This window comes from Aspergillus affinis, assembly GCF_023601865.1.
Source record: "Aspergillus affinis strain CMG 70 chromosome Unknown NODE_37_length_269496_cov_86_605002, whole genome shotgun sequence".
Lineage (NCBI taxonomy): Eukaryota > Fungi > Ascomycota > Eurotiomycetes > Eurotiales > Aspergillaceae > Aspergillus > Aspergillus affinis.
The window spans coordinates 67,917-95,644 of record NW_026515818.1 but is presented as its reverse complement, the minus strand read 5'-3'; the positions used below and the strand labels follow the sequence as shown (position 1 = coordinate 95,644).

General features: G+C 53.0%; 10 protein-coding genes across 10 annotated transcripts; 6 read left to right on the top strand and 4 right to left on the bottom strand.

Moving 5' to 3' along the window:
- Nucleotides 1-950: 950 nt before the first annotated feature.
- KD926_006753 (glutamate synthase (NADH)) lies at nucleotides 951-7,625 on the top strand (the record flags this gene model as incomplete). The annotated part of the gene is made up of 5 exons (XM_053099759.1): nucleotides 951-1,126; nucleotides 1,225-1,265; nucleotides 1,335-4,680; nucleotides 4,743-6,240; nucleotides 6,309-7,625. The coding sequence occupies 5 exons, from the start codon at nucleotides 951-953 to the stop codon at nucleotides 7,623-7,625; spliced, it is 6,378 nt and encodes a 2,125-aa protein (XP_052956496.1).
- A 561-nt stretch (nucleotides 7,626-8,186) lies between these two features.
- On the bottom strand, nucleotides 8,187-8,732 carry KD926_006752 (uncharacterized protein; the record flags this gene model as incomplete). The annotated part of the gene is made up of 1 exon (XM_053099758.1): nucleotides 8,187-8,732. One exon carries the CDS (start codon nucleotides 8,730-8,732, stop codon nucleotides 8,187-8,189), a length of 546 nt encoding a protein of 181 aa, XP_052956495.1.
- Nucleotides 8,733-9,182: 450 nt separating this feature from the next.
- Nucleotides 9,183-9,827, bottom strand: KD926_006751 (EMI1 family protein; the record flags this gene model as incomplete). Its single annotated transcript, XM_053099757.1, has 1 exon — nucleotides 9,183-9,827. One exon carries the CDS (start codon nucleotides 9,825-9,827, stop codon nucleotides 9,183-9,185), a length of 645 nt encoding a protein of 214 aa, XP_052956494.1.
- Nucleotides 9,828-10,093: 266 nt separating this feature from the next.
- On the top strand, nucleotides 10,094-12,729 carry yme2 (putative RNA12 protein; the record flags this gene model as incomplete). The annotated part of the gene is made up of 3 exons (XM_053099756.1): nucleotides 10,094-10,298; nucleotides 10,374-12,116; nucleotides 12,173-12,729. 3 exons carry the CDS (start codon nucleotides 10,094-10,096, stop codon nucleotides 12,727-12,729), a joined length of 2,505 nt encoding a protein of 834 aa, XP_052956493.1.
- A 422-nt stretch (nucleotides 12,730-13,151) lies between these two features.
- On the top strand, nucleotides 13,152-14,924 carry KD926_006749 (cytochrome P450; the record flags this gene model as incomplete). The annotated part of the gene is made up of 2 exons (XM_053099755.1): nucleotides 13,152-13,405; nucleotides 13,460-14,924. The coding sequence occupies 2 exons, from the start codon at nucleotides 13,152-13,154 to the stop codon at nucleotides 14,922-14,924; spliced, it is 1,719 nt and encodes a 572-aa protein (XP_052956492.1).
- A 1,687-nt stretch (nucleotides 14,925-16,611) lies between these two features.
- ilv3C (putative dihydroxy-acid dehydratase) lies at nucleotides 16,612-17,172 on the top strand (the record flags this gene model as incomplete). The annotated part of the gene is made up of 1 exon (XM_053099754.1): nucleotides 16,612-17,172. One exon carries the CDS (start codon nucleotides 16,612-16,614, stop codon nucleotides 17,170-17,172), a length of 561 nt encoding a protein of 186 aa, XP_052956491.1.
- Nucleotides 17,173-17,519: 347 nt separating this feature from the next.
- On the top strand, nucleotides 17,520-20,470 carry KD926_006747 (WD40 repeat domain-containing protein; the record flags this gene model as incomplete). Its single annotated transcript, XM_053099753.1, has 8 exons — nucleotides 17,520-17,559; nucleotides 17,637-17,794; nucleotides 17,856-18,007; nucleotides 18,072-19,015; nucleotides 19,071-19,205; nucleotides 19,261-19,392; nucleotides 19,446-19,744; nucleotides 19,808-20,470. 8 exons carry the CDS (start codon nucleotides 17,520-17,522, stop codon nucleotides 20,468-20,470), a joined length of 2,523 nt encoding a protein of 840 aa, XP_052956490.1.
- A 304-nt stretch (nucleotides 20,471-20,774) lies between these two features.
- KD926_006746 (uncharacterized protein) lies at nucleotides 20,775-21,876 on the top strand (the record flags this gene model as incomplete). Its single annotated transcript, XM_053099751.1, has 2 exons — nucleotides 20,775-21,063; nucleotides 21,137-21,876. 2 exons carry the CDS (start codon nucleotides 20,775-20,777, stop codon nucleotides 21,874-21,876), a joined length of 1,029 nt encoding a protein of 342 aa, XP_052956489.1.
- Nucleotides 21,877-22,479: 603 nt separating this feature from the next.
- KD926_006745 (putative tetracycline transporter) lies at nucleotides 22,480-23,903 on the bottom strand (the record flags this gene model as incomplete). The annotated part of the gene is made up of 2 exons (XM_053099750.1): nucleotides 22,480-23,772; nucleotides 23,835-23,903. 2 exons carry the CDS (start codon nucleotides 23,901-23,903, stop codon nucleotides 22,480-22,482), a joined length of 1,362 nt encoding a protein of 453 aa, XP_052956488.1.
- A 1,023-nt stretch (nucleotides 23,904-24,926) lies between these two features.
- On the bottom strand, nucleotides 24,927-26,517 carry KD926_006744 (uncharacterized protein; the record flags this gene model as incomplete). The annotated part of the gene is made up of 4 exons (XM_053099749.1): nucleotides 24,927-25,573; nucleotides 25,639-26,152; nucleotides 26,213-26,240; nucleotides 26,348-26,517. The coding sequence occupies 4 exons, from the start codon at nucleotides 26,515-26,517 to the stop codon at nucleotides 24,927-24,929; spliced, it is 1,359 nt and encodes a 452-aa protein (XP_052956487.1).
- Nucleotides 26,518-27,728: the final 1,211 nt, after the last annotated feature.

The following is a 27,728-nucleotide window of genomic DNA, read 5'->3' as shown; positions in this document are numbered from 1 at the left end:
TTCTCTCGCGTTGGATTGCACGAGTCAATCATTGATTCATACTTTAATGCTTTTACGGAGGAGTTTATTAAGATTATAGTTCTTCTTCAATTGAATCGTGAAAAGTGGACTTGGAAAAAAGGAAGGAGGGGCATGCTCCCCCCCATTTGCGTCAACCATCCTACTCCAACCAAGGACGGAGAGCGCCATAGCGCCAACGAAGTCTGCTACGCACGGAGATAGAGTAATTTCGTGCCCCGATGCGGCTTCAGATGGGCGTCCAGAGTCTAGACAGTAAATGAAAAGGTCCTTTGCGCTCGTCTCCCTCTTTCCACCCTACAGGCTCTACAGCGACGTCCTTGCTCAGAAAGACAGAAGAGCTGCAATTTGCCACGGACTCCCCACAATTGTAATTTGTTTTTGGCCATTGTTTGACCGGAAGGTGCATACCAAGTAGCTTACCTGCCTAGCTCCTAGTTCTACTCTACATCTTACGGTGGGTTCTCCTGCCTACGTCCATTCGTCCATTCGTCCAGCTCCAATAACAAATACATGTTCATCCATGTACACCTCGGAGGTGTGCCAGTGAATTCCCCGGACCTCTGCCTCCCGCCCTCCCGCTCCCTGCTACCACCTTTCCTTTTTTTTTTACTCTATTATTCCCACCCCCCCTCCATCCCGCCGTCTTCCCTCCCTTTTCTTTCTTTCTTTCCTTCCCCTCTTCTTCCCTTTTTCATCTTTCTCGGAGCAAGACGCTGGGTCATACATTACTTCTCTACTGTCCTCGCCCGCGTTGTTGACCGTGAACATACTTATCAGTGACGACATTTGACTGTCCTGCACATCTCTTATCTATACGTAACGACATTCCACCCTGAGTTTCGCGGCGGTCGCATTCACTCATTGAAGCCAACAACCCCCCACTCCCCCTAGTTTCGTCAATCCATTTTCTGTCGCTCGCCGGCGGAAGAATGGGTCTGAACTTGGAGGAAATCTATGGCCAATTTCTAGAAGAAGAGCAGCAACCAAACGAATATTCAGAGTACAAGCCAAAGCAAGGATATGGCTGGGCAAATACTCTGCCGGAGCGGCAGGGACTGTACAATCCCGAATATGAGAAGGATGCTTGCGGTGTAGGCTTCGCTGCGTAAGTGCCCAGGCGCATCCACACACCGTCTTGTCGCCGGCCACAACCTCCAGTACCCCAACGCAGCAATCGCTAACAACGGTTTTCTTGGCCTCTAGTCATATCAAGGGCAACCCTAGTCATAAAATTGTCAGCGATGGTAGGTGTCTTCGCTCGTGCGATCCTCGCATTCAGACATGGGATCCCGGCTAACTAAACTCCGTTGTAGCGCGCAACCTGCTTTGTAACATGACGCACCGAGGTGCCGTGGGCTCAGATGCCAGAGATGGTGACGGTGCCGGTGTGATGACCAGTATCCCCCACAAATTCTTCATTAAGAATTTCGCTCGCGACGTTGGGGTTGAGCTCCCGCCGCTCGGACAGTATGCGGTTGGCAACCTGTTTTTCAAGCCCGACGAGGAGTCTTTGAAGGAATCAACAACATCGTTCGAAGAAATTGCAGTCTCTCTCGGCTTGCGAGTGCTGGGCTGGCGTGAGGTCCCTCGTGATTCGACGATTTTGGGTCCTGCTGCCCTATCGCGGGAGCCTATCATTCTGCAGCCGTTCGTGGTACTGAAGTCCGCTTATGGCGATGGAAACAAGCCGGAAACCACCGATCCTGAGTCGTTCGATGAGAGAAATTTCGAACGTCAGCTTTATGTGCTTCGGAAACGGGCCACTCATGTGATTGGGCTGGCCAACTGGTTTTACTTGTGCTCCCTCAGCAACCGAAACATCGTGTACAAGGGTCAACTAGCCCCTGTTCAAGTATATCAGTACTATCATGATCTAGTCAATGTGGATTACGAAGGCCACTTCGCCCTCGTGCATTCTCGTTTCTCTACCAACACATTTCCCTCGTGGGACCGCGCACAGCCTTTGCGCTGGGCCGCTCACAACGGTGAGATCAACACCCTCCGGGGCAACAAGAATTGGATGCGGGCTAGAGAAGGCGTGCTCAAGTCCGACATTTTCGGTGATGAGCTCGACAGCCTCTATCCGATCGTTGAGGACGGCGGCTCTGACTCTGCGGCCTTCGATAACGTACTGGAGTTGCTCATGATCAACGGCGTTTTGTCTCTACCCGAGGCAGTGATGCTCATGATCCCCGAAGCGTGGCAGGACAACCCGGCCATGGACCCTGCCAAGGCCGCATTCTATGAGTGGGCTGCATGCCAGATGGAGCCTTGGGACGGCCCTGCTCTTTTCACTTTCTCTGACGGCCGGTACTGTGGTGCCAATCTGGACCGTAACGGATTGCGTCCTTGCCGTTTCTATGTGACAGACGACGACCGCATCGTCTGTGCCTCCGAGGTCGGTGCTGTGGACGTCGACCCCGAGCGTGTTGTCCAGAAGGGCCGTCTGCAGCCCGGCAAGATGCTTCTAGTCGACACCGTGGCTGGCCGCATTATTGATGATTCCGAGCTTAAATACACGGTTGCCCACCGCCAGGACTTCACTACGTGGCTGGATAAAGAGCTTCTGAAGCTTCCCGCCGTCAAGGAGAAGCTAGTCGAACAAAACATTGACCTTCGCTACTCCATTGATGACAGCACCGTGCAAAATGACCCTCGACTCAAGGCATTCGGATATTCCTTCGAGCAGGTCAGCCTGCTTCTTGGACCGATGGCTGCTGATTCCAAGGAAGCTCTTGGCTCGATGGGAAACGACGCTCCATTAGCCTGCATTGCCGAACAGCCTCGCCTTCTCTACGAATACTTTCGCCAACTCTTTGCTCAAGTGACCAATCCCCCAATTGACCCAATTCGAGAGGCCGTTGTCATGTCGCTGGACTGCTACGTTGGCCCTCAGGGCAACCTCTTAGAAATGGACCCCTCCCAGTGCCGTCGCCTACTGCTCCCTTCACCCATCTTGAGCATCCCTGAGTTTAATGCCCTAAAGAATATCAACCAGGCTCACAAGGACTGGACCGTGAAGACGATCGACATCACCTTTGAGAAAGTAAAGGGCGTTCCGGGGTATGTCGAGGCGCTTGATGCCATCTGTGATGCCACTACCGATGCTGTTCAGAACGGGGATAAGGTTATTGTGCTTTCTGACCGCGCAACTTCCGCCGACCGAGTCCCCGTTTCTGCTCTCCTGGCGACTGGGTTGGTCCACCACCATCTCGTCCGCAATAAATGGAGATCTCTTGCCGCGCTGGTTGTAGAAACTGCAGAGGCTCGTGAAGTGCATCACATGTGTGTTTTGGTCGGATATGGTGCCGACGCTGTCAACCCATACCTGGCTATGGAATGTATCATCAAGATGAACCGTGAAAATCTGATCCGCAAGCAGCTCTCGGATGAGAAGGTTATCGAAAACTATAGGGCCTCTTGTGATGGCGGTATCCTGAAGGTCATGAGCAAAATGGGAATTTCTACTCTGCAGTCTTACAAGGGCGCTCAGATCTTTGAAGCGCTCGGTATCGATGATAGTGTCATTGACCGGTGTTTCGCAGGAACTGCAAGCCGTATCCGTGGCTTGGACTTTGAACTTATCGCCCAAGATGCATTTGCCTTCCATGAACGTGGTTACCCTTCTCGTTCAGTCACTGAGATCCCCGGTCTTCCGGAGTCCGGTGAATACCATTGGCGTGATGGAGGCGAGGAGCATATTAATGATCCAGTTAGCATTGCGAACATGCAGGATGCCGTGCGTACGAAGAACGACAAATCTTATGAGGCCTACGCTAAGGCTGAACATGAGCAAATCAAAAACTGTACCCTCCGTGGTATGCTTGATTTCGATTTCGAGCAGCGGACGCCCATTCCAATTGATCAAGTTGAGCCTTGGACCGAGATTGTTCGCCGATTCGTCACCGGTGCTATGTCTTACGGATCTATCTCCATGGAATCTCACTCCACGCTGGCAATTGCCATGAACCGTCTTGGTGGCAAGTCTAACACCGGAGAAGGTGGTGAAGACGCCGAGCGAAGCAAGCGCATGGAGAACGGGGATACTATGCGGTCGGCTATCAAACAGATCGCCTCTGGCCGTTTTGGCGTAACATCGCATTACCTGGCAGATGCCGATGAACTGCAGATCAAAATGGCACAGGGAGCTAAGCCTGGCGAAGGTGGTGAGCTCCCAGGCCACAAGGTCGTTGGCCCTATTGCCCACACACGTTACTCGACTCCCGGAGTTGGCCTGATCTCGCCGCCGCCGCACCATGACATTTACTCCATTGAGGATCTGAAGCAACTCATTTACGACCTCAAATGCTCGAACCCCCGCGCGCGCGTTTCTGTTAAGCTCGTCTCAGAGGTCGGTGTGGGAATTGTTGCCTCTGGTGTCGCCAAAGCTAAGGCTGACCACATCTTGATTTCGGGTCACGATGGCGGTACTGGTGCCTCTCGCTGGACTGGTATCAAGTATGCCGGCCTTCCGTGGGAGCTGGGTCTCGCCGAAACCCATCAAACTCTTGTCCTGAATGACCTGCGTGGTCGTGTTGTTGTTCAGACTGATGGCCAGCTTCGCACCGGTCGTGATCTTGCTGTTGCTTGTCTCCTGGGCGCTGAAGAATATGGTTTCGCCACTACTCCTCTCATTGCTATGGGTTGTATCATGATGAGGTTCGTTCCCTTTCAAGGCTGAGCCGTCTACTTGAACTTTTTGTGCTGACTTTTAACTGTAGAAAATGCCACCTTAACACTTGTCCCGTGGGTATTGCAACCCAGGACCCCGAGCTTCGGGCCAAATTCTCTGGAACTCCTGAACATGTCATCAATTTCTTCTATTACATTGCCAACGAAATGCGTGCGATCATGGCAAAACTGGGCGTGCGGACTGTCAACGAAATGGTTGGACGCGCCGAGTTGCTCAAGGTCAGAGACGACATTCGGACTCCTAAGCAGGAGAAGATTGACCTGTCTCTCATTCTGACTCCGGCTCACTCGCTTCGCCCTGGAGTCGCTACGTACAATGTCCGCAAGCAAGATCACCGTCTGCACACTCGCCTCGACAACAAGCTCATCGCTGAATCCGAGCTTGCACTCGAAAAGGGCCTCCCTTGCAGAATCGAGTGTGATATCGTCAACACCGATCGCGCCTTGGGTGCTACCCTATCATACCAGGTCAGTCGTCGATTTGGTGGCGAGGGCCTTCCCCAAGACACAATTCATGCAAACATCAAAGGCTCCGCTGGTCAATCCTTCGGTGCCTACCTTGCGCCTGGTATAACTCTGGAGCTCGAGGGCGATGCCAATGACTATATCGGCAAGGGCCTGTCCGGAGGCCGTCTCATAATTTACCCCCCTCGTGGCGCCGCCTTCAAGGCAGAAGAGAACGTGATCGTCGGTAATACTTGTCTCTACGGGGCGACTCGTGGTACTTGCTACTTCCGCGGTATGGCTGCTGAGCGGTTTGCTGTCCGTAACTCAGGCGCCACCGCCGTTGTGGAAGGTGTTGGCGACCACGGTTGCGAGTACATGACGGGTGGCCGCGTGCTCATTCTTGGATCAACTGGCCGTAACTTTGCTGCCGGTATGTCCGGAGGTATCGCATACATCCTAGACAAGAACCAGGACTTCCATTCGAAGGTGAACATGGAAATGGTGGAAGTGTCTGGTCTGGAAGACCCTGCTGAGATTGCCTTCGTTCGCGGCCTCATCGAAGACCACCACCACTATACTGGCTCGGAGTTGGCAGCTCGTGTCTTTTTGGACTTCACCCGGGCCCTCCCTCATATTGTTAAAGTGCTGCCTACCGATTACAAGCGGACGTTGGAGGAGGAAGCTGCTAAGGCCGAGGCTGCCAAGAAGGCCGAGTTTACGCTCCCTCAACTTCCCAGCACCCCGGCAAACGCGGAGAAGCCCAAGGCCGAAGCCGAGTCGAAGAAGGCTGAGATGCTGGACATCGAGGACAGTATCAGCGACTCGAAGACCGAGAAGAAGCGGTCAGCGCTCATCCTGGACAAGACCAGGGGCTTCATGAAGTATAACCGGCGTAGCGAGAAATACCGCAACCCTGCCACCCGTACACGTGACTGGGCGGAGCTCTCCAATCGCCTCAGCGAGGACGAGCTCAAGTACCAGTCTGCTCGTTGCATGGACTGTGGTGTTCCCTTCTGTCAGTCGGACACTGGTTGCCCGATTTCCAACATCATCCCCAAATTTAACGAATTATTGTTCCAGGTAAAAAAAAACATTGCGATCCGAGTGACTTGGCGACAAGAAATGTGATGCGCTGACAACAGATACAGGGCCAATGGCAAGATGCCTTGAACCGTCTACTCATGACCAACAACTTCCCCGAGTTCACTGGCCGTGTCTGCCCTGCCCCGTGCGAAGGTGCATGCGTCCTAGGAATTAACGAAGATCCTGTCGGTATCAAGTCCATCGAATGTGCCATCATTGACCGTGGGTTTGAGATGGGCTGGATGGTTCCTCGTCCTCCTCCAAACCGCACTGGCAAAACCATCGCCGTTATTGGGTCTGGCCCTGCTGGTCTTGCAGCAGCTGACCAACTTAATCGAGCTGGTCACAGTGTGACTGTTTACGAGCGTGCTGACCGCATTGGAGGCTTGCTCATGTATGGCATTCCCAACATGAAGCTTGACAAGAAGATCGTGCAGCGGCGTGTTGATTTGATGGCCGCCGAGGGCGTTAAGTTTGTTACCAGCACTCCCGTCGGCCCTGAGCACGAGGTTTCTCTCGAATCCCTGCGCAAGAGCAATGATGCCGCCATCATTGCTACCGGTGCCACAGTGGCACGCGACCTTAAGGTCACCGGTCGCGAGCTTGATGGCGTGCACTTTGCCATGCAGTTCCTCCATAAAAACACCAAATCGCTTCTCGATTCTAACCTGGCCGATGGGGCGTATATCTCTGCCAAAGATAAGCACGTCGTGGTTATTGGCGGTGGTGACACTGGTAATGATTGTATCGGCACATCTGTTCGTCATGGTGCGAAGTCCGTCACCAACTTCGAACTGTTGCCTCAGCCTCCCCCTGAGCGTGCCCGTGATAACCCATGGCCCCAGTGGCCCCGGATCTATCGTGTCGATTACGGTCACTCTGAAGTGAAAACTCACATGGGCAAGGATCCTCGCGAGTATTGTGTCATGTCCAAAGAATTCGTTGACGACGGCTGTGGTCGCGTCAAAGGCATTAACACCGTCCGTGTCGAATGGACCAAGAGCGCTTCTGGCGGATGGGATATGAAGACTGTCGAAGGGAGCGAGCAATTCTTCCCCGCCGATCTTGTTCTTCTTTCCATGGGTTTCCTTGGTCCCGAGGATCGCCTCCTGGGCGATGAAATTGAACGCGACGCTCGCAAGAATGTCAAGACTCCTCCTGGCCAGTATAACTCAAGCATCCCCGGCGTCTTCGCCGCCGGTGATTGCCGTCGCGGCCAGTCCCTCATTGTTTGGGGCATCAACGAAGGTCGCCAGTGCGCTCGCGAAGTCGATACCTACCTGATGAACACCAGCTCTCAGCTCCCCGTCACCGGTGGCATTGTTCGTCGACCAGCGATTGATGCGATTCCTCAGGGTGTTACTCAGACTGTTTCCGCATGAAGGAATCACTTCAGCCTCAAGGCGCGTCTGTGCAGCAGGACTGCTTCTGGTGACGCCGCGTTCTGTGTATGTTTTACGACAAACGAAGATGACAGCGACCAATGAATCTCAATTTTACGTTAAAAAATCTGCTTTACATTAAATCGTCACGAGAATGCTGGAGGGGGTTTGTATCTATGACAACTCATGGCTTATGTTACGTGGAAATCATTTCTATTTTCTGGGTGATTTGGATACGGGCACGGTTGTATTGATATTCTTTCTTTCCCACAGTTTGTCAGCCTTTTTAATTCCTTTCTTCTCTATTTCTATCTGATCTGCATCCTTCTTTCTCGGGGGTGGGTGGACTTGCTTTTGGTTGTAGCGAATTCTCTCGAAACTGGAATACAAAGGCGCCCGAGCGTTTGATTTTGTTCACCTCATTCTTCCACGGGTTTTATCTTCACCGTACATATATCTCCTCGCAATCTAGTTCATAGTTAAATTGTTTGAACCTGCAAATCAAATGTTATTTATTGGGCTACCACAACCTTGAACCGATGTGGGTCAATCAAATTCGGTTTATTGACGACGCCTGAGCATTCTAGGCCGACGGCTATGGCTAGGAATCGACTCCAGGGAGAGATTATCCAACTCATAGGCTGATTCGATAACTTTTCGCGTCAGCTCATTGCGGACGGACTGCTCTTCCCACTTCATTATGAGGTCGAGAGCCTTGTCTCCCATGCCGCGCATGTCCCCGATGCACTGGTAGGTAAATTCCAGCCGCTCGTCGGCCATGCCGACCATGTGCCACATATTATGCCGGAACATCTCCTGGTCGAGTCTGGTGGGTTGCTTTAGATTCGATTTGCCAGGACATCGGCTTGAGGCACGGTTTCTTAGGGGGTAGTGTCTCCCCCGGGGCGGCGGAGGTATTTGCGTCACTGAGCCCCATTGAACGGTTTTCTGAGGCACACGGGAGAATGATGGGCAAGAATGAACCCTTTCTTCATATTGTGAATGTTGAATATATGCTGATTTGGGGGGTGGTGAGGTTGACCGACGCCGTCGGGATTGAGAGCGTCGGAGCTTGAACTCCTGGAACATAGATACGATCGAATGCATTGAGAGACTTACTGCAAAGTATGAATGAAAATGGAATGGCGTTATATGACAGGCCCTCTCGGTGTATCTGCCTGCCTGTCTCTCTCGCTGCACCTTCTTTTTCTTTCCCTCCCGGTTTACTCGAGGTTATATATGTGTAATGTCCGGAGGTAACTCCCATCATATAACAAAGAGACCTTTGTCAATCCAGGAACTCCTCATTTGGAAAACAGCGACATTATGGCTAGCACGCATCCGAATTGGTCCTTTGATAGTAAAATGCATGGGATAAAAGAGCTGTTCAGAGAACCAAACAAAGACGACAGATATCACAGACGCTTTCAAAGGTGGTATGACATGAATGAGATTATATTATACAAAGCCCCCCTCAATCCCAACGGGGGACAGACATCCATTGTGGTAACAGAGATAACAAGGCACCCCCAACCGCGCATTGTCCTCAACAGCCCACTAAACAGCCCCGGCTTTTTGACGGGCCTCTTCCTCGGCCTTCATTTGCTTCTCTAGCGCGATGAAATCGCCCTCAAAGGCCTTTTGCGCCGGCTCCGTCCGCAGATCCCAGACATCCTCACTGCTCGGTCCCGTCTTGAATTTGATCGCCTTCATGCGGTTGTGATCGCGGATGGCCTTCTTGCGCGACCCCTCGGACCACGTTCGGGTCTTCATGCAGAGCCAGAAGTTATCCCAGTGTTCGCTACACGACCGTAGCTCACCGTATCGATAGACGTTGACGAACTGACCCCCGAACGATTGGCAGAAGAACGCATAGTCGAAAGCGGAGCGGCAGGACATGGTGTCGGGGTAGAGAGATTCGGGGGCAATCGAGGACGACGGCGTCGTGGATTCAGGACCCGATTCTGTTGTAGATGATGTCTGTTGCGAGTCTTTTCGAGAGCCACTATTGATGTCTCCTTCTAGGCTGGCGAGCAATTTCTTGAACTCCGCATCGGCTTGTTCTTCGCGAGTCATCGGCGGCGGCGGCGGCGGGAACGCAGGCGTTTGAGGGTCTGACGAAGACTGTTGTTGCGGAGGTGAAGGCGATGGAGGGAGCGGAGAGGTCTCCTTGGGAGACGAGGAATTCCACCACCAGCCCATTGTGAATTAGACAGAAAAGGAGCGAGGGAGAGGGTCGGAGAACGTCTGGGATGCTTTGAGAGCGGAAGAATCGCGAATTCCATCGGAAAGAATGTAATTTTACACAATATCCGCCCGTGACGGTATCTGCGGAGAACACCCACCGACGGCGGTAATAAACCCCGTTATGCCTCGTATCCGCCGGGCTGTCGACGTCACCGCACCCGTTCGTCATTCTCTCTCACGAACAACCAACTCTCAATGCCATTCGAGGGGGGCTTTCGATCATGCGTGCATTATGTGTTCGAGAAAGGAGACCTCTTGTCGCCTTGGTGTCCCAGCACTGGACGAGGTCTGCTTCTGTCTTCCCCGCCCAGCGCGAAGTAATTCGACGCCGGAGTGCTAGTACTAGTACTAGTACTACTCATGCCTCATGTCTAGAGACCGGGCATATCGAGGTGGGCGAGAACGAGGCTCTGTTATTTGTGAACAGTGAGGCCTACGTGACTTCTATGATAATAGAGTAGTTGACTGTGGTCCTCGATAACTGATCGTTTCTAAAACCAGATATCTTTCCTTCAAGGTTACAGTGGGTGTTACAGGGCCCTCTCCGCACCACGAGGTCATACGAAGAGGCCTTGAAACGCATTAATAGGCCACAACTGGCGGCCTCTGATCCGCTAAATATCATTCGCCGCGTATTTCCGGAGGGTCTGGATCTGGAAATCCAAGAAGTCGTCCCACGCTTCAGAGAAGGCGGCTCTTTTGTCAAGTACGCTCGTAAGGCAGGGCTGAACGACGTCGACATCGAAGCGGCCATTAAGGCGAACCTGGAAGACAATCCAATTCGACCATGGTTCAATCCATTCCAAAAGGTTAGGGTTGCTCGCGTTCTGGGTCGCCCGTGGATCGAAGACCTGTATCGCATCCCAAGTAAGCGACTGAGGGTTGAGTTCCTGCCACAATCCGCCGACGGATCCGCGGTGGACTTGACGACCGAAACCCTCTATTCGGCCTTCCGCGGCTATGGGAAATTGAAAGACATCGAAAAACAGCCGTCGGACTCGAAGGTCTTGCCCAGATATGCCCAGGTCGAATTCACGCGTCCGATGTATGCGGTCATGGCCAAGAACTGCATGCACGGATTCATTGTTTCGGAAGAGGCTGGCGGCGGCAAATCGGGCACGAGGATCAGGATCATGTACGAGCGGAAGATAAAGTGGTCCATATTCAAAGACTGGATTGTGAACCATCCAAGGCTTGTGATCCCTGCCGTTGCCGCGCTGGTCGCGGCCATCACGGTGGCTGTCTTTGACCCTATTCGCACGTTTTTCATTGAAATGAAGATCAAAGCGACCGTCCACACTGAAGAGAACGATGTTCTGCGTTGGATCCGCAAGCAGGTCAGCAAGGCCAATATGATCTATTTCGGTAATCGTGGTGCCGACCCGCGGGGGCTCACGGCCATCTGGGAGGACCGCCAGGCGGACATCTCGCAGCTGCGCTCCTGGTTGATGGAGAACGTCGAGACTTTTATTGTCGTCCATGGCCCTCGGGGCTCGGGCAAGCAGGAACTGGTCCTGGAACGTGCCCTCGAGAATTACAAGTACAAGATTGTCATCGACTGCAAACAGATACAGGACGCCAGAGGTGACACGGCCAAGATTGCGCGAGCGGCCAGCCAAGTGGGCTATCGGCCAGTATTCTCTTGGATGAACAGTATTAGCAGCTTCATTGATCTCGCAGCGCAGGGCATGATTGGGACCAAAGCAGGATTTTCAGAGACTCTCGATGCGCAACTCAGCAAGATTTGGCAGAACACCGCTACGGCTTTGAAGAGGGTCACACTGCAACAGAGGCAAAAGACCGACAAGGACTTCCATCTGAGCGACGAAGAATACCTCGAGTCGCATCCCGAACAGCGACCCGTAGTGGTTATCGACAACTTCTTACACAATGCCCCGGAGGGTAGCGTGGTGTACGAGAAGATTACCGAGTGGGCCGCTGAACTGACAGCCGGCAATATCGCTCATGTCATCTTCTTGACAACGGATGTCTCCTTCGCCAAACCCCTCAGCAAAGCCATGCCGAACTCGGTATTTCGCACGATTTCATTGGGAGACTGTTCCCTGGAAGTCGGGAGGAGGTTTGTACTGAATCACCTGGGCGATGGAGCAAAGATTGAAAACCAGCAGCTTGGAAACAAGGAGGGCCCCCAAGATCTTGATAGCTGCATTGAGATGTTGGGAGGCCGTGTGACCGACCTTGAATTTTTGGCTCATCGTATCGAAGCAGGAGAAACGCCCCGAGGTAAGTTGCTAGAACCGCAATCGTTCATGGCGAATAACCGGCTGACAATAGTCTAGCTGCTGTCAATCGTATTGTGGAGCAGTCCATCTCCGAAATCCTCAAGATGTTCATATTGGGCGTGGAGACTGGGAGTCGACAATGGAGTCAGCAACAGGTCTGGTCTCTGATCAAAATGCTGGCACAGGCGGAGGATGGAAAGCTCCCGTATAGCCGAGTGCTCCTCTCGGATCTGTTCAAGGATGATGGCGAGACCGCCCTACGAGCACTTGAGCAGGCAGAACTCATCACCATCGCCTCGATCAACGGCTCCCCTGAAACGGTTAAACCCGGCAAACCAGTCTATCGTGCCGTGTTCAAAAGATTGACCCAGAACACGACGCTGAGCAGCCGCCTGGACTTAGACATCTTCTCGCAACTCATCCGCGCGGAAAACAAAAGCATCGCCAAGTATGAGGAGGAACTGCAGCTGTTGGGGTCGTTGCCCAAGCAGCCTCGAGAGCTCACGCCGAGAATACAGTGGCTTCTGCAGAAAGTGTACAGTTCTCAAGACAAGATCAGCAAGTATGAGACAGACAGTGCAGTTCTGAAGAAGATCCTGCAGAGTCAGCAGTGAGACCATGAATGAATGAACGAATGTATAATGGATGAATGTCAGTTGCTCAGTCTTTAGTTTTTAGTACATACATAGTTATGCGGAGAGAATTATGAATGAATTGTGCACGCTGAGATAAGCTGTAACGGCACGGTTCCACCATACGCCACGCTATTCTTAGAACTTCCTTCGGCTTTCTTGCGGCTGTGGTCCAAATCCCCTTCTCCTGGACTTGGACCCTGCTGAGATCATATCAATTTGTTCTTTTTCTGTGCTTAGGTTTTGGGTGTTGGAGATTGTGAACTCTTCCGCATCATTCCTTCGACGTCCCCCTTCCCCTTTTCTCCTTTTTTGGATTTTATTTAATGGCTTCCCGACCGTGCGCTTAAATCTCGTTGCCCTTGAAAATAGGACAAAATAATTAAATCAGTAAACATTTCACCATGGGCAACCAGGCTCGATCACCGGACGGCCTGGTCCGCAACATCCAAGAAAGCATGGCCGAGTTGGGCTGGCCAGGGTTCTTTGCGGTTCTTCTCTTCGTCTGCATTTCTACTCGCATTATCACCGGCCTGCAAAGCGGGAAGGCCGACAACGAGCAACCACGCAGAGTCCGGCTGGTGCCGTACTGGTTTCCTTGGATAGGCCACGGCTTTTCCTTCATTTGGAACCATGTTAGCCTTATGAGCGGAGCCAGGTGAGTATTCTGTCGTGAATAAGCGCACGGCAGCTAGCTGACCGTCTGAGTTAGGGATCAAATGGCTGAGCCCGTCATGGGCATCTATATGGCCGGGAAAAAGCACGTCACTGTAACATCACCATCTTTGGCCAGATCTGTCATGTCCTCACGAAGTGCAAGCTCGACTACCTTGGTTCACCACGCGCTGAAAGCCATCTTTGGTGACCGGGGACCCCTGCGCAACCTGGACCCGGCCAACGCTGAAACTTATCACCATACCATTCCCAATCTTTTTAAGCGGGAACCATTCATCTCGGAGGCTTCTGCGTCTCTTGTCCGTGCGATAGAACGCGATACCCCCAAGCTGGTGACATACTGCCGCAGCGTGGTGGACCAGGAACTCTGGGAGCGCAACAGTTATCTAGAAGTCGTCGATTCCAAGGGCAAGCAGGCTTGTGAGGTGAGCCTTTTTGCTCTGCTGAGAGACTTCGTGGGAAATGCCACTACGACTACTCTTATGGGACAAGCGATCTTGGAAGAATTCCCTACCTTGTTGGACGATGTCTGGAAACTGGATGATTGGTTTCCCATCATGGCGCTGGGACTGCCTCGCTGGATAGTGATACCGGGCCTTCCTGCAGCGTATGCAGCGCGTGACCGTCTTCTTGGAGCTTTTGCCGAGTTTCAGCAAGCCTTTAACCATTGGGATGACGGCGTAGACCCCGGTGTCAAATTCCGAGACCTGGACGATGTATGCGAACCCATCAAACAACGAATTCGCCTATCCAAAAGCGCAGGACTTTCCCCGCAAGCTAGCGCCCCGGGTCATTTGGCTCTCCTCTGGGCCATGAACGGTAACGCTCCTAATATTGTCTTCTGGCATATTCTTCGTCTTTTCGCGGATCCAACCCTTCTGGAGGATATCCGAAAGGAGATAGCCCCTTACGTGAAGGCCTCGAGGCCTACTCCAGAAGAGACTGGGTTCCCCTTCCAGGAAGCCGCCAGAATTTCTATCGATGCTGATGGCTTGTTTAAGTCCTGTCATTTACTAAAAGCTAGCTACTATGAGACTTTGCGCCTAGACACGGCGAATCTCTCATTTAGAGAAATCACATCCGATGTAACAATATCCGAATCGGAGGCGGACGCCAAAATCGCTGGCTCAGAACAACCTCGGTCCTACCAGGTCAAGAAGGGAGCAAGCATTGCCATCTCTCACGGTGCTATCCATACCGACCCGCGATATTTCTCAAACCCATCCCAATTCGACCCACTCAGATTCATTTTGGCAGACCCCGAAACGGGAGAGAAGCAGGCACGATTGCATACCATCAACCCTTTCGGTCTTGGTTCGTCTGACTGCAAGGGAAGAGCTTTCGCGGAGAGAGAAGTCCTGTCTATGACTTCTGCAATTATTTCCTTGTGGGACATTGAATCGGTAGATGAAGGAGATCTCAGTCTACCGGCTCATAGATTGTCCACCGGGGTCTACTTACCTAAGAAAGACGTCAGGGTGCGGGTTTCCGCGCGTGTTTGATCGAGAACGAGCCCAAAGGATTTTTTTTTATTTCTGTTGTTGTCCCTGCATAAAGCGTATAGATAAAGGTCTTAGTCTATAGTTTTTGATGTCTGTCTGGGTTCTATTTCCTTGAGCTGGAGTCTAGATATTTCTAAGGGTTAGGTTTTATATTGGGGGGGAAACGAATTGAATAATTGTATTTCTACTATATCTTACTCTGGATCAAGTTGGATTTAAAGCAACTGGAGTATTGGTGGATATCTCCTCTGTCATGACATATTAGCCCTTGGGCAGTGTTCCCAATGGTCATTAAGGTTAATTCACGAGGAGAAGAATCTACCAGGAACCAATAAGCCTGGGGTTAATCGAATTACAAACCGGTTGACGATGCGGAAAAATATCCGGGTTGCGGAGTTTCGCCGATGGATCAAACGATACTTGAGTGTCCGATTGCCTCATCGCTAGGAACTTACTCGCATCGATAACCACCGTTTGGACAAAGCAAGTTCGGAAGACACCGAACTTTTGACAATGGGAGACCAACACCAACCTACCAGCCAAGATTATGATCTGTCGACACCAATATCATCCTCTTCAGGTCTTCGTCAAGGATTGACTGCGTACGGGGATGCGCATTTCTCATTGTTCCTTAGGAAAGCCTTCATAAAAGCACTGGGATACTCCGATTATGCGCTCTCGCGCCCTATTATTGGAATCATCAACACGTTTTCCGGATTCAACCCCTGCCATGCGAATGTACCGCAGCTGATAGAGGCTACGAAGCGAGGAGTTCATCTCAATGGCGGGCTGGCCGTTGAATACCTACAATCAGTGTCTATGAATCCTTTTCGTATCCTACCAGCATGTTTTTCCGGAACTTGATGAGTATGGATACGGAGGAGATGATTCGAGCTCAACCGCTAGATGCCTGCATTATGATCGGAAGTCCGGCCCTGGATCCTTGCCCCAATCGTCAGCCAAGAGTGTATAGCTGATCTAGCACAGGGTGTGATAAAACAGTGCCTGCTCAATTGATGGGTGGCATATCTGCAAACAAGCCGATCTTGCCGCTTGTAACGGGACCAATGCTGTCAGGCAATCATCGAGGTCAAAGGATAGAAGCATGTACGGACTGTCGGAATAACTGAGCCGCATTTCGTGCGGGAAACATTGACATCGAGGAGATCTCTGCGATTAATGAAGAGCTTGCTCCAACGGTTAGTCCCCCGCCTAGGTGACTGAGGGTCCATTGGCCCTTCAGCTCTTTAGCGCTAATCAAGCACTTGTCGTCAGATCGGAACGTATGGCGTGATGGGTACTGCCAGCACAATGACTTGCATTACAGCCGGTCTGGGGCTGATGCCGCTTCGAGGGCGTCTGCTCCTGCAGTGTCATCCGCACGGATCAGAGTCGCAGAGGAAACCGGGGCAAATGTTGTGTCTATGGCAGTAGGACGCCGAAAACCGCAAGACATACTCTCCAAAGAATCATTTATAAACGCAATTACAGTGCTACAGGCCATTGGTGAGTTAACAAACGCTGTGGTACACTTACTCGCCATTGCGAACCGGGGGGAGGTCTTGGATGCTTCTGCCTTCCGCACATTTTCACGCTCGACACAAATCATAAGACCCCTTTCAGATCCTCTCTACCCATCCTCTTCCCTCATTGCCTTCACGGGAACCTTGCCCCCGATGGCGCCATCATGAAGGTTTCAGCATCCAAGGATCGCAGGCTACTTTCTCATACGGGGCCAGCTGTCGTCTTTGAAAGCTCAGCCGATTTAGCACGACGGATCGATGACCCAGAACTGCCCATTACGGCGGACTCTGTTCTTGTTCTTCAAGGAATAGGCCCCGTTGGCAACCCCGGTATGCCCGAAGCGGGCCTAATCCTAACACCACGCAAGCTTGCTTCCGCAGGCGTGAAAGACATGCTGCGTCTTTCGGACGGTGGAATGTCTGGGACGGCTGGAGGCACAATCGTTCTTCACATTTCTCCCGAATCCGCACTGCCTGAATCGCCGTTCGGGGTGGTGCGAACCGGCGACCTCATCACCTGTGACGGAGAGCGGCGCATTCTGCGAGTAGAAATCTTAGACGAGGAATTGGCGGCGCGTCTTGACGAGCGAAAACGGCAAGTCATCGAGAGCAAGGACCCTGTCGGACGGCAAGGAAGAAAAAGAGGCTACCTTGGCCTGTACGAGCGCAGCGTCAACCAAGCGCAACACGGGCCAGATTTTGATTTTCTTGCGGCCAATGAGTAGACCTTTAAATCCATAGCCTATATTTCGGGGAGAATGAAAAGAATACTAGGTATTGCAGAAAAGAGAGATAAAGAAAACAAGTGGAGAAGAATGAGCGCAAGAATGACAAGAAGCAATTTTTGGCACAAGCCCTGACCCCGAGCCCTAAGCCCTCTATTATACCCGATTAGGCTAAACATGGACGGGGTCGCGACGCGTCTCGGCGCGTCGGGCGGGAGAGTCTCCGCGGCTGCAACGAAGGCGACTTGGCGGTGTTGCGATCCTACCAGCGACCAGTGGCCGGTTGGCTTCATATTCCCATAACCATTTCTATCACCTCCTTTTCTCTTATCAGTCCGACCTCTGCAATGGTCTCGGAAGCCATTCGTCCCAGAGGCAGGCCTGCCCGTAAGTAGAATTCACCATTGATAGTTGTCTCCCGCTTTTACTGCGGCTAATCCGTGCTATTCATCCATGACCTAAAGACACGCCTGGAACTACTGTTTTAACGTATACTCCGAACGGCCGCCACATTGTTACCGGCGGATCGAACTCTGCGATTCGAATCTACACCGTCGGGCAAGATGGAGAGCCCAAGACAGTGGACGAAGGGGTGGACGGTCACCTCGGAATTGGCGCCACAGTATGCCTCGCACTCGATATATACATTCAGAAGAAGCACGAAGCTAAAACAATATGAATAGAATGACACCTTCATCATGGGCGCGGAAGACGGCACGGTCTGGCAATACGAGGTTGGATCAGGGAGAATGGACAAACTACTTGTTCGTTGCGCGCTCCCGGCCAGAGATATAGCGGTTTCTAAGGACGGGGAATGGGTGGCCGTGGCCAGCGAGTCAGTGACTACTTCGACATGATGACATGCTGTGAGCTCGGTATAGCTAACTTAAATAATACAGTGAGCTTACGGTGAAAATCGTTAACCTCGACGATATGACGAAAGTGAAATATCTTCGCGAACAAGGCAAGGGAACCAAACACGTTACCTTCGATCCCAGCGGGCGCTACGTTTCGGTGTCTTGCACGGACGGCATAGTTTATATCTACTCCCTGCTTTCTGAGGAGCCAGAGCTGATCCAGAAACTTGACGGGGTGATCCAGCGACTCGAGGCAGAGGACGAAACAACATCACGAGTGGTTTGGCATCCGGACGGAACCGCGTTTGCAACTGCGGAAGCTACACGGGATATTTCGATCTTCTCGACGGGCGAGTGGAAGAAAGAGAAGGTCTTTTCGGGCGGTCACAACGGAGGCGTCACCGCGATCAGCTGGTCCCCCAATGGAGCACTTCTCGCAACTGCTGGTGCCGACGGGCAGGTGCTGCTCTGGGAGACGAAGACCCAGAAAGTTGTGAAGAGCTATGATTTTTCGAATGTGATCAACCTAGCCTGGCATCCTACGAGCAACTCGCTCTCCTTTACAACCTCGGACGGAGAGCTTTTCATATACGACGGAATCGTACCGCGGGAATATCAGCCGCTCCTCCAGAAGCCGCTCCAGGCTGCCCCGATCTTCCCAGGTCCGCTGGCCGACATTTCCGATAATGTAAGACGGCCGTTGGTGAGCAGGCCTAAGGAAGCCGATCGAAAAGATCGGGCAGGGTCGCCAGACTCCCTTGATGATATCCTTGGCTCCGACCAGGGCATGGAAGATTTTGTCGACGACGACGACGGGGCTGGATATGCAGAGGGCATGAATGGACTTGGCAAACGATCAAACGGACATCTGGACGACATCGAGGGACACGCTGACAAGCGGCTATTTACATCGTTCTCCAAGCCCAAAATCCACCAACCCCTTCAACCTGGCAGCACTCCTTGGCGAGGTAACCGACGGTATCTCTGTATGTATCAGCCTTCTCGTCTGATGATTGCTATCAGTAGACTGACCGAGACTAGGTCTGAACCTGACCGGCGCTGTGTGGACTGTTGACCAGGAAACGCACAATACCGTGACTGTGGAGTTCTACGATCGGGAGATGCACCGTGATTTCCATTTCACTGACCCGTATCTTTATGACCGCGCGTGTCTAAGTGAGTTAAAATTCACCACTTCGACGCACTGAAAAACACTGACTAAAGACTCAAGACGAGCATGGGACACTCTTTTCCAACAATCCAACGGATGGCAGCCCGGCTTCGATATTCTACCGACCACATGAGACGTGGACGACGAGAGCCGACTGGCGAACCCAGCTGCCCCAGGGGGAGCTTATTCGAGGTAAGAATATTTCAGGTCAACCAGTTTAAGGATCACTTGACTAATCCGGACAGCGCTGGCGCTGAGTGATTCATACGTTGTCGCCGTGACGACTAAAGATTACGTTCGTGTATACACGCTATTCGGCACCCCATTCAAGGTCTATCGGCAGAAGAGCCCGGCCATGACCTGTGCGGCTTGGCGAGACTACATTATGACCATTGGAAACGGGCCATTGGGAAGCGATGGTCGCACTGCCAGCCTGCGGTATACGGTCGAGAATGTCAAACGAGACGAGGTTTGTCAGAATGAAGACGTGGTGGCAATCCCGGAGGGATCGGACCTACAGAGCGTTTTCTTCTCTGATTCAGGAGTGAGTTGTCCACCAAACAAATCCTACTACTGATAGTCGAGGCCATACTGATTCCATTCGCAGGACCCTTGCATCTACGATTCGGAGGGTGTACTTCTAGTTTTACAGCACTGGCGTAGCCCAGGGCAAGCACGATGGGTGCCCCTCCTTGACACCAAACAGCTCGAGCGTCTGGCAACAGGACGCAAGGAAGAAACTTACTGGCCGGTTGCTGTCGCACAGGATAAATTCCACTGCATCATCCTCAAGGGTGGAGACCGGTATCCATACTTCCCGCGACCATTGCTGAGTGAATTCGACTTCCGCATCCCCATCTCCGATACGCCTGGGAAGAGCGCATCCGAGGCAGATGCCGCGGCTGCTTCTGGGGATGACGGAGCGAAGCACGAGGAGGCCTTCGTCCGTGGTAATGTTATGCTCTCGCTCTTCCAGGATGTCCTGACGTCGACGAATGCGACCGCGAGCCAGCGGGCCGAACTGGCGCGCAAGGAGCTTGAATTGGACAAGATCCTCCTACAACTGCTAGCGGTTGAATGTCGCGAAGGAGAAGAACGGGGAATGAAGGCATTGGAACTCGTTCAGCTCATGAAGGACCGCAATGGCAAGATGGTCGAGGCGGCCGTCAAAGTTGCGCAACGGTTCGGGCGCGGAGTGTTGGAGGACAAGATCCGCGATTTGGCGGAGCGACGATATATGGGAGAAGGCGATGATGATGAACTAGCTTGACGACATAAAAGAGTATGATACCAGAGAATCTACTGTAGAATGCGAGATCAATGATAATAATAATCGATCCATGTTAATTTGACGATTCCCGAAACGGCCGGGTTTGTCTGGTTTGCCGGGGCGGGCCCAATCAGGTTAGCGGGTGGGTCCAACGTCATCAAGTCGAATTTCCATGGATCCTCAATGCCTTCATTCCTTCCTCCGTCCAACACATGGCTGCCTCCCCGTTCCCTGCTGTCGTCGTGCACGGCCTGACTCTCACTTATCCCCATCAGCCCATGTATCAGGAAGCCTGCTGCCCGTGATGCCAAAACCGGTCCCTTCGGCGGTGCCTACACGCCCCATTAGCATATGTTTTCTTCCTCTCCGTACGGTCAATTCCCGCAAACACTTCTCGTCGCTTTTCCGGCCGTTAGCGCAAACCCGGCAGCAAGATCTGTTTCTCCCCGAGCCCTGGCATAAAAGTCCCACTAGCTCGCCGACGCTGTTCTCCCAGACGGGACTCAATCAATCCGTATCCAACGGACCCGGCAAAGACTCCAACGGCGGTGATCAAAAGCCCCCGGATGAGCGCGTTGTCAAACTCGGAAAAAGTACACTTTCCCCATCTACCTGGTTCCGTGCCTACCTTAAGACCTTCTCGCTGACCAAGTCTCACAACTCTAGCCCTCCGCATTCTATCCCCACTCTTACCAACTCTTCTCGTGAACCCGCTGCCGTCGACCATCCTCTCACCCAACGTCACCCTCCACCTCTTCCCCTCGACACACCCGCACTTGCCCACAGTAAAGGGGCGAACGCTGTACCGCGCAGCGCTATGGACTGTCCCCGTCGCATGGAGCAGCCTCCCCTTAGTCGGCAACGTCAAGCTCCAGATCCTCAGTGAGCGCATGGTCCGCGCCGGGACGGTGCTGGACCCCGAACGATGCGGACAAAGTGACGGTGGCGATGAGCGGCTCGTCGTGCGATGGCGCACCGAGCCCCGGCGCGACGACCACCTGCAGCTCCCGAGCTCCGTGGGGACGACGAGGACGACGCGGCGTGGCAGCGAGCAGCCCGAACCCAACCATGTGTCGGCTTCGAAGAACGGCATCAACAAAGGTCTGAGCGTGCTGCTGGGCGGCGACGCGCCGATCTTCAAGCTTGCCAAGGAAGAGCAGTTCACAGGCCTGTTTATCTTCTCGTTTGACAAGGAGGGCCGCGTGCTGTCGCATACGATCGAACATGCCGATAACGCCACCGGCTGGGAGCGTACCGCTAAGTTCGTCACCTTGACGGACTGGTTGATCGGTAAGGCGAGAGGGTCGTTGGATCCCCCTGCTGAGCCGGGCCTGGCTTTCCAGGGATGTCAGCAGTTCGAGAGTTCCGACGCGAGGGACGATTGTCAGTCCTCTCGACGGTCATGACCATATAACATGCGCTCGCTCGCTTAGGCTTGCTTTCTTGTCTTTCAATCTCTCCCCACCGTCTACAGCATTATAAGACCCGATCGGTTTGGTCTGGACTTGACACATTGATGTCTCTTGATTTCCTTTCGCCTCTCTCTTTCGATTTATCGGCTCTTGCTAGGCGCATTCTTCTCTGCTTCTACGGGGGCGCAGGTATCGAGGAATATTCGAAATCACCTTTTGAGGGATTCTTTCTTTGGGTCGGCTCTCGCGCATACTGATCATCTCATCTCATCTCATTTTGTATTTCTATGGTTTACTTCGCGTGTATACTATACCCAGCAATACAGAGGTTCAGTCGATCGTACGAGGAGGAAATGATGTTTAGGTGTGGAAGCGCGGAGAATGGATTTCAATTTCCATTCCACGAAAAACACATTAATATTCACAGCCACTGGCCCAGCAACGGCAGTAAAGCAGCACCCGACGTCGCTGAGCTTCAGTCGGGAGAGTGCCGAGAACGAAGTCCAGTTAGGACTCGATATAGATAGAAGTAGTTTCTGTGTGTATATAAGACGCGATACAGCATGATCGCCGATACAACACGAATTTATCACACGTTTAGGCCTTCTTTTTCTGAGCAGGAGCGACCGGCCCGACGGGCGGCGATTTAAGGGTAGTGAACACCGCCACGCAGACAACCACCATAACGAATCCCCCGGCGGTGTAGGCGATCTCCCGCCCAACCCACCAGAACAGCGAGCAGAAGAGCACCGGGCCCGCAGCGCGGCCAACCTGTCCCCAGCTTCTCAGCCGGCCCAGGACGGCTCCGCGCTCTCCCTCCTGGGCCTCCAGGCTGCCCAGGCTGTTCAGACCGGTGACCACCGTTGCACTGGTGACGGCCAGCAAGCTACCGGCCCCGTACAATCCTGCCAGGGATGAGACGCGTCCAAGGAGGAAGAACGAGATGGTGCAGGCGACCACGCCGGTTCGCACGATGACCAGCGGGGGCAGTCGCCGCACGATGGTCCCCTGGAGCAGTGAGGCGATGAGTCCCATCATGGACAGGAGGCGACCGTTCAGAGCAGACGGGCTGCCGGAGCCTGCAGCGTAGAAGGTGGCAGTCAGGAACGGCAGGGAGAACTCCATGCCCGAGAAGGGGAGAAGGAAGAGGAAATGGATGGCATTCAGAATGGCCGGCATGTTGGTATGCTTGCGGGGGGAGGACGATTGGGTCGCGTTGTCAGACGGCGTGGCGGTGGCTCCGGTTGGGGAAGAGGTCGCGTGGCTGAGTTTGGTGAGACGAGGATGCGTTTCGGGAAGACACAGGTACAGGTAGGTCGTCTCGACGACGATCAAGAGCAGAGATACTCCCGCCGCAGTCGCGAATGGGTTTGCGGCCACCGTTGTGATGTTTGAAAGGGCCGCTCCCAGGGCTGGCCCAAAGGTAAACGCAATGCTGAAGCAGGCGCCCACCAAGGCCATGGTCGAGCCGCGTTGACTCGGATCGCTGATATCCGTGGCGATGGCGTGGGCGAGCTGCACATTGCCCTCGCTCAGACCGCCGACGACGCGACTGGCCAGGAAGGTTCGGAAATCAGTGGCCGCGACCCAGAGCGCAACGCTTAGGGTGTTGCCCAGCATCGAGTAGAGCAGAGCAGTCTTGCGGCCATGTTTGTCGGAGAGTCGGCCGATAAAGGGGGCAGCGATGGCCTGCAATAACGAGAACAGAGACCCGAGGGCACCTCCAAGAAGGACAATGTCATAATGCGAGTCGATGGGCTTGGCAAACGAGTTCTTGTAGGCGTTGAGGTAGTGGAAGACGCGGTTCAAGAGGGAGTCCGGGGAGGGGTCTTGGTTGCGGTAGAAGGTGAGCAGGGACGGGAAGAGCGGGAGAATGAAAGTAAAGGATATCTGCGAAGCTGGTTAGGACGGTTGCGCAGAAAAAGATTACATAAATTGACAGGCTTTCTTACCAAATCCAACAGCAACGAGGTCATCAAGACCTTGAGGATCTTCTTCCGCTGATCTGCGGCTAGCGCCATGGTGGTCAATTGTAGGAGTAGGAAAGAAAAAGAGCGAGAACCTAAGAAGACCGGGAGGATAACAAGACAAGAAAAAGGAAAGAAAGAAAGGAATGGATGAATCAATCAGTCCAACATGAGGAAATCGTGGAAGTAACAGCAGCAGGGAAGCACAAGCAGACTGCGAGTGGTGGTTGAATGAGAGAGATGATAAACAAATCCAGCGGGAGACAAAAGAGAACAGCTCAGTCCCCCGCTTAGCTAAGCCCCGCCTCGAGCCCTAACAATCTGGTCTGGAGCACGGATCTATAGAGCACATATCTTCTACTTCTACACTTAAGAGCTAGGAGCAAATTCAGGTGGGTTTATGCCGTGGTATCCATTGCTTAGCCACCTTATCCACCATCATCCACCGTAAGAAAGTACAAAAGAGTGCCCTCCTAGTTCGTCTCAATTCCAATCATGCCATCCCAAAACGATCCAGCCTTCACATCATCTCCATGCATACCAACAGGATTAGGAAGTAAAATACAGAAGAAAGGGTGCCGGCGCTGTCAAAACAAGTACCATGTCCCGAAGCATACAGGCCACGCCAAGGGGAGAAGGAAAAGATTGAAGAGCAGGAATACTATGCACGCTCAATAACTGCAAGACATGTACAACCAGCCACTTTTGGGATGCCAACCATCCAAAAAGGAAAAAGACCCGGGGGTAAAGAAAAAAAAGAGAAAAGCAGAGCGACGGATCGTCACTCTTACCCAAGAAGTCCTCGTGGTAAACATTTCAAGAGATTCGTCGCTTTCGTGAACCATAACACCACCATTACCCATGAACGTATTAGATAGGAAAGATACAAGAGACATGCCGAAGATGTCGGAGGCCAAGAAGACCGCCAGATAGAAAAGATGGAAGGATACCTGGAAAGATTCCGGGAGGGCAAAAGGGGGAAAAGATTTCCGGTGTAACGTAAGGCGGGAAAGCATCGGCGTCGGGAGTCAAGTCATCTTCAACAATTCCCGGCCCACCCCCAAGTGACGGTGCGATTTAAGCTTGCTGGGCAGCCGCGGGAGTGGCAGCTGGTGCGCCGTTAGGGCCACCGCGACCACGGCCTCCACGGCCGCGTCCACGACCCTTGAACTCGCCCCGACCGCGTCCCCGCGAGCCGTCGCCTCGTCCACGTCCACCTCTGCCGCGACCACGGAAGCTGTGCTGTCTCTGGTGGTTCGCAGCTCCCTCCGGCGCTTCTCCCTTCTGGGCCTTCGGAGCAGAGGCTTCCTCCGCATTGGCACTCACTGCCTCCGCAGCAGCCGCATTCTGCGCGTCGACCTCGACGGCAGCCGGGGTGGCCTGGAGGCCAGTATCGGTCTCAGCCGGATCGCGCGGCACTTCAACCCAGTCATCCGCCGTCGCGGAAGGACTGAGAGAGCCACCGGTGTTGGGATCCCAGGTAGCCTCCGCCACGGGGTTTGCAGCATCAGAGACCTGCGTTTGAGCGGGGGGAGCATTCTGCTCGGAGTTTTCAGGGGCGGGAGCGGCCTCGTCCGCAGCTGGAGCGCTGGCGGTATAGGAAGTATCCTGTAACTCAGTGTAACCGGCGTTCGCCAGCGTAGGGTCGGACGCGGGAGCGGCATCCGGAGCCACTTCCTCGGTCGCAGGCGCCTGTTCCTCGGCAGACTGTTTGACTTTGCCATCTAATGAATTGAACACGATTAGTACTGGGAAACGTTTCTACTCAAAGCCCTTGAGGAAAACTTACAGGTAACTTCCAAGGTCTCGCCCTCGACGCTAACGACGGGTTCATCCACGCCGTCAACAACCTTGAGCATCGAGGAAACAGCGTCGTTTGACCCAGCGTAGATATGGTAGAGCACGCCCTCGAACGCACGGGTTACATTGGAGGTCTCGTCCCCGGACCGCCTCATGGTAGCCGCAGTGTAAAGGAACTTGCTCAGGCTGAGGAGCCGGGCTCTCAGATCCTTCTTGCTTGCTTCGTTAGCCTCGGCAGTAGCCTTCTCCTGAACAGCCTTCAATTCATCCTGGTGAAGCTTTTCCAGGTCAGCCTTCTGGCTGACGAGGCGCTGCTCATAGTGAGTGGCAAACTCCTTGAGGTGGCCGATTTGCTCCTCGATCTGAGCGACGCTGGCCTGCAAAGCGGGTTTCTTCTCGGCCTGCGCTTTCTGATCGGTATTGATCTTCTTCGTCGCGACCAGTTCTTCCAGTGACTTTCCGGGATTTTCGGCGATGATGGCATCGACCTTGGCGGTGGCATTCTGTGGGAAATAAAACGGTGAGCGGTGAACGCGAGACAGTCGTCAAGGTTGGTGACTAACCAGCTTCTTGTTCGCATTGCGCAGGCTCCTATTCGAAATAACACCGTCAGTCAAATCGCATTCCAGTACATAAGGTCCCCGCGAAGGGCCGGACAGCGCGCCCGATTTCATTGCGTGACTTAAGCGCCGGCTTACTTTTGGAGCTCTTTGAGGTACGGGCTGTCGACGTTGTCGAGTCCGTTGGGGGTCGCAAGAGCTTCATCGGATTTGGACACGATAGAAGCACTAGGGGCGTGTTTCTGCTTGAGCTTCGCCGACGAAGACTCTTGTGCTTGAGGGTTGCTGTTGACGGGAGCGGCAGCCATGATGCTCGATGGACAGAACGACTGTGTGTTTGTGGGTGGTGGGGGGAATTGAGCTGATCTCTCAACCAAAAAAGTGAAGGATACAATGATGCAATGATGCTAGCGAATATAAGAAAATATATGAAAAAAGGGGGAGGTATTAGATGGGATTTATGACGGCAAGAGAGTGGGGACGCGAGAAGAAGAAAGAGAAAGAGAGGGAGAGAGAGCGGAGAAAGGAGGATGAAGACAAAGCGAAGAGAAGCTGAGCGGAACGAGAGATGCGGGTGGAACTCTTCCGAACCTCAGGCCGCCCTTGTCGCGTGCTGCAGGACCAGCGCACCCAACCAACACCCAAACAGCTGGGTGGCTTTGATTCACTATTCTGCCTAGCTCATGCACTGCGCTCTGGTTGGCAGGCTGAGAAATCGTCTCCAAATTCGAGGTATTTGATTGTTGGGGGGGGGGGGGGGGGGGTATCATAAGACTCCATGAACGCCATCTCTATCATCTTCATCTTCCCTGGATGTACTTCCTCCCAAGGCTAACAGAGAAACAAGCAGTGGAAAATCAACAAAAACCAAAAACACTGATCCCGATCTCATCCTCAATCCTTTGCAGTCCGTAATGCTTCCACCTGCGATTTCCTTTCCGAATATACCACCCATCGTCCTCTAAGCTTTCGATCCGATTAACCCTTGAACTTTCGTAGTGTCCTCTGGAGAGGGAGACAAGTTAGTTGAGCAATCGAAGAGCAATGGGATCAAATGGAATGATTCTACTCCACCCACCTCAGTCACTTTGCGAACCGAATTCGGGGAGATATTCTTTTCACCCGCTTTCCGCGATCGAATGGACGATTCTCGCATTAGCCTAGAAAACAAACACGCTTTAGTATCAGGTTCGGTTTCGAGTTGAGCTCATTGCGAACCAAGCCAGAGAAACAATATCTCTGCGACTCGGATTCCGACACATTCAGGGGGAACTCACTCCTGCATGAAAAGCATATAGTCCAGGAATATCTGCATCGTTAGCTGGAGTCGGGAATCGATACACTTGCGGGCCGTTGTTGGAACTGAATATTCACCAGTATATCGGCATTCTTGCTGACATTTCGATTGGCGTGGGCTTTAACAATGCGTTTCACGGTCCCTCGAGGGTAGAGTTTCTGCGTGGCAGCCATGACGGCGGAGAGGGCAATGGGGAAAGCATGGAAGTTCGGGGAGAGAAGG